The sequence below is a fragment of the Populus euphratica genome, unplaced genomic scaffold (genome assembly GCF_000495115.2).
Source record: "Populus euphratica unplaced genomic scaffold, PopEup_1.0 scaffold179.1, whole genome shotgun sequence".
Taxonomy (NCBI): Eukaryota; Viridiplantae; Streptophyta; class Magnoliopsida; order Malpighiales; family Salicaceae; genus Populus; species Populus euphratica.
The window spans coordinates 366,044-375,075 of NW_011500059.1; the positions used below are offsets into that span (position 1 = coordinate 366,044).

The window sequence follows — 9,032 nt, forward strand, 5'->3', positions numbered from 1 at the left end:
AAATGTTTGGCATTTTCCATTTTGGGGACAGATATCTGGCTGAAATCTTTGCTTGTCTCCTTCGTTTTGCCTGTAAAGTCAAAATCATCAATGCTTGGTTGCCTCGCTAACCGATCATTAATCTTTAAACGTTTCACTCATTCATGCCTCAAAATCTTTTACTGGCTGCTATAATGCATACCCAAGAAAGGTGCATTTCCAAAATTGGACAATGGGTGTTAATCTACAAGGACAGTCTTGGAGCTAAATGCTAATTGCCTCGCCCTTTGTTACTGAGCAAAACAAACACCATCTTGTAGTTTTGATCTGTTTCTATTTGGGTTAATTGCATATACCATGGATAGAATTGGATAGAACAAATCACACAAGCAGCAGCTGGAAAGCTGCTCTACCAAGTTTTATTGTTTTGAATGCATACAGTAGAATTGTTAACACGAGCAACACAACACCATCCAATATTTCAACACCCCAGGTAACAAATAATTATGCTATAAAGTCTCAACATAATTCAAATCACTGTGCATTATTTGCCTGTTACAGGTAAAAAGGCAGGGGGGAGGCTGGCGTACAATTTGGGGTTAAATTTGGAGACGCTCAAACATTTATAACGGTCCAGTTCTTAATGCATGGTCTAAATCAGCAATCAGATCATTGACATCCTCTATCCCCACTGAGATACGAATAAGATCTTCAGTGAGACCTCTGGCTTCTCGTACTGCAGCTGGTATACTTGCATGGGACATGAAGCAGGGCATGCTTATAAGGGATTTTACACTCCCTACAATAGACAATTACAAAGTAAGGAGGCAGCTTGCAACCAAGTGTGAGCTAAAAAACATCGGTTCTCAAAACATTCACAATGATCACATTTCAATCTGATCAGACAGGATTTGCAACATGACAATCCACATCTATATACTGTTAACAGATTGGATTTTAAAATTGGAGGCTACGCAACATGAGGCAAACATTAAATCTGCAAGCATATATTGGAGCAAATGAATGCCTTCTCATGGAACTTTCAAGATTCACAACCTTAGCTTTTAAGAAATATGAGATGCATAGGTTATGGTAATATTGAATATCAACTGAACCTGTCTTATGAGGTGTGGAAACCATAACATAAAACTAGTACTCTCATGACCTAAGATTTCAATACACATGAGGAACAATCTGTTTCCAAAAGCCCTCTGGTGGTTTTTTTTTTTTTTTCAAGCTTCATTATCTCTGGTTGCATATTCATTGGACATGCATTCAAATTCTAACATGCAAAGACAATAGTGGTCTGTATCTCCAACATCATCTTTCAACATGCAGATATCTCAGGGGTTTTATCAATTGGATTTTAAATTACCCCCAAAAATATCTTCACGTCATGAGAAGCTTTGAGTAGGAAGAATGATTACCAAAACTGACAGTTATGCTGAAATACTTGGTAGTCTCAACAACATGCTTCGAGAGAGCCAGTGATCCTGTGAGAAAGCTAAGCACGGATCCTGCACCCTTTGCCTGCAAGAGATTTTAATAAAAACACTTTCTTATATAAAAGGTTTCACACTGCAAGAACACAGTTAGTATGGAAGCCAAGTCTAACATCAGGCACACCTGAGAATAGTGCAAATCACGTCCAGGATGACCAGGAAGACCTGCATAATTTACTTTCTTCACCCGTGGATGTGCTGCAAGGAACTCAGCAATTTTCTGTGCATTCTCCTGCCAAAAGGCAAAGATCCTACTAAGTGGGTTGTTACAGATAGGTCATCAGAATATTCACAAGAAACTATTTGGTCAAGTTTGACCTCAGCTTTTCCACCCATCGGATTGTACAACATACAATAAATATGAGTGAATTCAAATTAGCACCTGCTGTTTCTCAACTCGTAAGGCCATGGTTTTGATGCCTCGTAAGCAAATCCAACAGTCAAATGGTGCTAACCCAGAGCCTTCTGCATTTTGGAGGAAATACAGATCTCTTGCCAAGCTGGTAATGCAGGAAAGACTTCAGAAATAAATAAATTACAAATGTTTAAAAGAAATGAAGTCTACATAGGTGGTCACTGCAGATATTTATACTGGCAAAGGGAGAATAATGACCTCAAGTATTTATACTAAGTTTGCCAACTTAAAGCGTGTCATGCAGAACAGTTCCAATACAGAATTATGAATATAGCAACTATATCCTCTCAAGGGAAAAAGAAAACAACAACTTCATCATATGGAACACCATCAGCTTGACAGAAAAAACTGTTTGCAAACACAATAAATTGCTAGGCATTAAAGTACGGTATGCAAACAGGTTTTCTCCAATCACAAGATCAATGTTAACAAAGAACCACAAGACCACAAGTGATAGGGCACTTCAACTCTATATCACAAATGGCTAGAAAAAAGGCAAGTGAAATACGTCAAACAATACACATAATGCAGTAGAATGGTATTTAGCCAATGGGTTTCTTTATACTCAAGCAGTTTGTAACCCTGATTGAAAAGACAGATAAGAGCTCTGAAGAGAGCAAACTTTCTAAACTTAAAGATAGCAAAGGAAACAAAAGACATCCCTTACAAATGCACTAAGAAATACATAAGTTAGAGCCATAACCTTTCCCCTTTTACCACAAGCACACCTGCCATGACATCACTATGTCCAGCTATAAATTTAGTCACTGAGTGCATCACAATGTCTGCAAGCAACATGAATAATTAAAAACTAAGCACTAGGCAGAACTGCAGTTCCTAATTGTTACAACCACAATGCATTGGCCATACCTGCTCCAAGTTCCAGCGGTTGTGATAATACAGGAGACAAAATACTATTATCTACCAAGACAAGAGCACCATGTGCATGAGCCATCTCTGCAATTTTCTGAAACCTTGACAAGATCGGCAAACCATTGTAAATAAAAATAAACAATAAAAATAGAAGAACAATTGATGGCTATTCAGAACAGACAACCAAAAAGACAGGGAGAATAGTTATGAACAATATATCCCTGCATCACGGGTTACAATTGGTCAGCCATTTTTATAAACCAACCATAACCATTTTTTGCACAGTATCAAGCAGGATAACCAGAATGCATTTATTCACATATGCATAATAAAAAAATATAAAAAATCAATAGCAAACACTTCTGTATAGCCTAACTTCCAAACAGTCAAATTAGGATATTCTACCACAATAACAATGAACCTGAATGCTTATTAACAAACAAATTCCTAACTTTGAAAAAGTGTGACTCTTACACGAATATCAGAAATTTGTTGACGAGGGTTAGTTGGGCTCTCTAGCCACACAAGTTTTGTTTGGGGACCAATTGCAGATGCAACTTCTTGTAGATCACTTGTATTTACCCGTCTGCGCATTGCTAAGCATAAGTATCTTATATTTTCAGTTACAACAGGATCATGATATACAAAAAGAAAAAAGAAACCAGACTAACTTAACCACAATTCCAGCCTTCGGAGTTACTTGTGACAACAATCGGTCAGAACCACCATAAATGTCATCTCCAGCAACAATTTCCTGGCCTAAGATGGTATTGAAAAAAGTTAACATGAAATATTCCACAAATTCAAGATTAACTATTTCTGGCCATATTATGAACAAAGCAGACATTCTACAAATACAAATTTGCACAAACATGTGCTGAGTATGGAACTCATAAACTCAAACCTATGTAATTACAGTTGCCAAATGTTTAGAGCCTATTACAATCTCCGGACCATAATGGACTGGGGATATTTTGAGACATAGCTAGTAATGTGGTATGGTAGATTAAAAAAACAGATTGTGGGTGCGAACAAAAGAAGGAAAAAAAAAAAAAACAAAAGAAGAGTGAAAAGCACCTGTTCCAACAAGATGAGTGACAGCAGCCAAAGCAGCCATTCCACTTGTGAAGCATAATGCCCGATCTCCTTTATCTAGCTTCGCCAGGAGGCTAAAAAAAGGAATAAAAACAGAAATAAGCTTAGAAGGAAGAAGATGCAAGGAGAAATGACCAAGGCTATCCTTCTAATACTTGTGAAAACTGCTTCATCAGCATTATACACACCAACAAACAAACCAAAAATACCTTTCTAAGGCATCCCTTGTAGGATTTCCACTTCTAGTATAATCATATTGACCATTCTCTGTTGCTGATGACTGCAATACAAGGCATTAAAAAAAACACTCATTAAAGCCCCCAAAATGAAATGATGCTAAGCAAGTGTTATGCCATACGAATAAGGACATAGCACATTAAAAGGGGAACTAAGTCCATGTCAAAAGTATACTTCCACAAGCTTCTTAGACTAATGTCCATGTCTCTCTATTCCTATTCTCATCACATGCAATCCAAACTTGTTACTTTCTTTCCCCAATTTCGTTATGAACATGACAAATACATCAAAACTTCACCAACATTACACTTAAACTTTTCCCCTCCCTCGTCATCTGTAACACACAACACATAAAGTTGCTTCCCTTTCAACAATACCTGCTTAAATGTAGCTGTTTGGTAAAGTGGTGTACTCATTGCACCATAAGGATCGAACTTGTTCTCAAAATTCATCAATATTGTCGAAACACTAGGTTCCTTAATCTCAACTTCTGTAAAAAGATGCAAACTTTACATTAAAAACTGCAAACACAATAAGCTCATAAATTCAAATAACAACAAAAACAAAACAAACACATACCATTTAAACACTCTGCCACACCATCAACCAAAGCTGAAGTTCTCACATCCATATCTTTATCTTTCAAGCAATTCACTTCTAATTTCTTTACTATAATCAAATTCTTCCCCCTTAAACTGCAGTCCTTTTTAACCCAAAAACTTGTAGGCAAAAACCCACTTCCAAAACCCTGCGAAATCATTACACCCAAAAAATAAGAATCACTAGCTCATTGAGTCCATAAACAAAACACCCACACGCACAAAAAAAGAAAAATGAAATCTTTCTCACCCGGTTGTTGCTGACTTCAGTATAGAGAGAGCTGAAACAGGGTTTGAAAGAGAGCGAAGATGACATTATAAGACTGAAATTTAGGGTTTTGGACTGATTTGAGGAGGACAAACAATGGCGCCACTGGAAGGAGCTAAAATGGGAACATTTATTTAGAGGAAAGAGGGGTCCCAAGAATGCTACACCCTGTTTGGCGGCTACGAGCAAAATAAAACAGCCGTCAGATCACAATAATAATTAAAAAAAAAAAAATACGTACAAGATATAGTTTATAAGTTGGCTTGGCAATTATGGATATACAAGATAGGTCGGCTCGTGTAAGATCATGGCCCGGGTAAAATCTTTTTAATAGAAAAGAAGAATGTTTAGGCCAATTAAAGAAAACTTAAGTTATTAACTTAATTGGAGTTAATTAATTTAATTAATTTACTAATATAATAAAAAATCTCACAACAAATAAAGCAAATAAAAAAATTATCAATAATTAACTTGAATAAATTTATCAATAATATCATAATAAAAAAAATTCATTGGAAATTTCACTCCGTTGTTGATATCATAAGAAATTTACTGAAAACAAACAAAATAAAATATCGTTAAGTTTCTTAAAAGTTTGTTTGTATATAAAAAGCATTAAATTACAAGCAATTACAATTTGATACAGTGTGCCTACATATATACACAAATTACTTGGTATTACAATTATGGGAGAATAATGAGCTTGTCATGGGCTGGGAATTGTAACTGCAGCTCTTGTGACTGACATCTGTCTTGATTGTTGCTGGAGTGATTGCTGGAATAATCATGGCTGAGATCTACCTTGATTGCTGCCATGGTTGTTGTCTACTACTGAAGTGATTGCCGATCGCTGCCATGATTTTTGTCAGGGTGATTACTGCCGGAATCCTTAACACGCCCCTGAAAGATTGACTCACCATCATTGATGCCAATCTTGAATCTAAGTGCTTCAAAACGAGAGCGAGGGTGAGCTTTTGTCATTAAATCAGCCAATTGATGATGAACATTCAGTAGCCCTTTTGCAACATATTCACGAACAAAATATAAGTCAATGGTAACATGTTTCTTACGAGAATGACAGGCTAGATTGAGACTCAACTGAGTTGCTCCAATGTTACCACATAACATGAGAGGTGATCGCTGAATGGGAATACAAAGTTCCCTAAAAAGAGAAGATAGCCGCCCAATTTCAAAAGCTGTGGCAACTAATGCACGGGTACTCTGTTTCAGTTGAAGAACAAGCGACAGCACATTGCTTTCTGTGCTCCAGGGTATTGGGTTAGACCCTAAAAATATCATTTAATCACCGGTGGTGGGGGTGCTGTCATCCATATTGCCAGCCCAATTAGTATCAAAATATGTAGTAACAACCATTGACGAAGCACGTCGAAGATGCAAGCCATAATAGAGAGTTCCTTTGAGATAGCGAAGTAGTCTCTTGACTGCAGACCAGTAAGTGTGAGAGGGCTTGTGTCTAGACTCTCTCGCTTATATGCAAATCGTTCTCGCACAAGAGTCATGCAACTCAAGGAGTCTTTGACTCTTGTTCAACGAGGAGATCCATCAATCGCTGAATATCTCAAAGTTGTTCGATTGACATTTGAAGAACTTACGATAATTGTTGTTCAGGTGATTACTGCTGGAATCCTAAACAATTTTCACCAAAGTTAGCAGTCTTCAATTTTGGTCTCCTGGTTTATATTGTTGGCATTGTGCTATGCCTATAGGCCGTCAAGATTTACCTCAATGAACATTCTGCTCCGCGTCCGATTATTTATTTCTTACTAGATCATTTTTTCAGGGTAGAAGGAATACGCTAGTTTGACTGTCCTCCACTTCATGGTGCTATGAATGGGCCAGACAAAGTGAAGGTTTGTACAGGACTATGCTCTATACAAACCGCTCATTTTGTTCATCGATTTGAAGCCTTCCATATGATTTCAGGTCGGTGACTATCCCGAAAGAGATCCTTTCGAAGAGGAAGAAATATAACCCTTTGGAGATGCAAGAATTATCCCCTGACTTTTATATTCAACGAAGCTGTAACTTTTTTCGAAAGGTAATAAGACTTTTTACAAGTGAATAATGCAAAATACTATTCTATAAATTTTGTTTTTAAAATAGGATGATACCTATTATCCACCTTAATAAAATAACATTAAAATAACATTGCAAAACATAAAAATTAAACTTAAAAATAAATATCATATTAATAAATTTAAAAACACGTCAAAACTTAAAAAAGGAAAAAACAATTCTAATCATCCATTATATACATAACAAATTATCATACAACAAATTAGAGAGGATATCATATAAATATAAATAGTGAAAAGATAAAAAATTTCCCCATAAATATCTCATACTATGGGGGTGCATTGAAAAGATTACAATATTTAATTTTAAAAAAATCTAAATAAGATTTAGAACTATAAATTATGTATTCATCATATATTCTTACAATAATAGTATATATTAATTTCTTGTACATAAATCAAATAGTGGTAACATTAATCTTAATACTATCATACAATCAATAAATACTACATTTTTTAAATACATGTTTCAATGTTTCTATTTAAATAATTACAAGAAAATCATTCATTTAAAGCTATTTCAAATAATAATTATCAATAAAAAAATGATAAAGTTGAGTGTAGAAAAAGTAAAAGGCAAAAATAAAAAACATAGTTGTTACAATTTTTTTAACATATTTATTAAAAAATAAACATTAAAAATTTTGTAAGGCAATATCTTATCATGTAACTTTTTATTGAAATTAGATGGTCAATAATAAAATAAAATTTATTATAAATAAGAACTAATGAATCTTTCTTCTGCAAGTAAACTATTAGACATTAGAACATAAATATATTTTTATAAGAAAAATAAAAGTTAATGGTATTATTAACAAATATTTTTATAAACTTATTATTTAATGATTTAAACAATAAAAAATATTATTATTTTAATATATTTTTATCTGTTTCAAGAATACCTAGTTTTTAATGTGGTTTGAACAAGGGATTTAATCTTGATTAATATAGAAACTAGTCTAAAAATATTTTTTTATAAAAAAAATAGAAAGAAATAGACGTGGTTGAATGGAGGATAATTTGACCCATCCTATCCATCCGTTTTTGAAAAAAATACTTGACTTTTATCTTATTCGATGGGTGGATAATTAAAAGTTTAAAAATATAGATAATATTTAATTATTTATTAAAATTAAAATTAAAAATAGCTTCTAAAATTTTAATAAAATTATCTTAACTACATTTTTTTTTCTTTTAAAGAAAACATCTATGACTTTAAAATCATAGATGAAACTTGTAATTTTTCAATTCACATTATTTTTTAAAATAAATTTTTAACTATACTGTTTTTTTATTTATATGATGTAATTTTTTGTTTTTTTAAAAAAGAGAAGCTCAATTTAACTTACAAGATTCCAATTTCAAAAAACTATGTTTTTTTTTTTTTGTGGTTTCAACTGATTCGTTTTTAATTAAGTTTTAACTAATTAACTAAATTATTAAAAATATAACCTAGTTAATCAAATTTTATCTTATTCAATTTAACTAAATATTTAACATTAATCTGTTGATAATTATTATTATTTATTTAAAAATATATTGAGATAATATTTTTTAAAATTTATTTTAATATCAACACATAAAATGATATGAAATTATAAAAAATAATAATTTTTTAAAAATAATAAATAAATAATTTTTTAAAAATATTTTTAAAATATAAATTTCAGGTTTTCAGATCCACACGATGAACAAGACAGGTCGAATTTAGCGACTCATTCTCCAAGGAAAATAATAAATTAAAAAACCTAACAGTCTTTCCATTTTTTTGACCTCACCTTCTGTAATAACTAACTTTTGACACAAGTCTTTCCATTTCTTTGACTTCACCTTCTGTAATTGAAAACTTTGTGTGGAAGGGTTGATCCTGAGATGGGGTTATCTTTTATCCCTTAAAAACTCAAAAACTACAGTTGACTTGTTGTCTTAAAAGGAAGAGAGAAGGATAGAAAGCAAGAAAGGGAAAGA

The 9,032-nt window shown here is 33.2% G+C and overlaps 2 protein-coding genes across 6 annotated transcripts in view; one reads left to right on the forward strand and one right to left on the reverse strand.

Moving 5' to 3' along the window:
* Nucleotides 1-351: 351 nt before the first annotated feature.
* Nucleotides 352-5,158, reverse strand: LOC105108013 (cystathionine beta-lyase, chloroplastic). The gene is made up of 13 exons (XM_011002145.1): nucleotides 4,951-5,158; nucleotides 4,681-4,849; nucleotides 4,479-4,591; nucleotides 4,074-4,144; nucleotides 3,847-3,938; nucleotides 3,441-3,528; nucleotides 3,244-3,355; nucleotides 2,767-2,863; nucleotides 2,600-2,681; nucleotides 1,864-1,981; nucleotides 1,606-1,713; nucleotides 1,407-1,509; nucleotides 352-778 (listed from the first exon to the last, which is right to left on the reverse strand). Exons 1-13 carry the CDS (start codon nucleotides 5,014-5,016, stop codon nucleotides 603-605), a joined length of 1,395 nt encoding a protein of 464 aa, XP_011000447.1. The 5' UTR covers nucleotides 5,017-5,158; the 3' UTR covers nucleotides 352-602.
* Nucleotides 5,159-8,871: 3,713 nt separating this feature from the next.
* The window catches only part of LOC105108014 (uncharacterized), a 2,836-nt gene continuing 2,675 nt past the window's right edge, over nucleotides 8,872-9,032 (forward strand). For 4 of the 5 annotated variants that reach the window (XM_011002149.1, XM_011002150.1, XM_011002146.1 and 1 more), the window contains exon 1: nucleotides 8,872-9,024. The gene's annotated coding sequence lies outside the window, so the exon portion shown is untranslated. The other variant, XM_011002147.1, reaches the window with a different exon arrangement.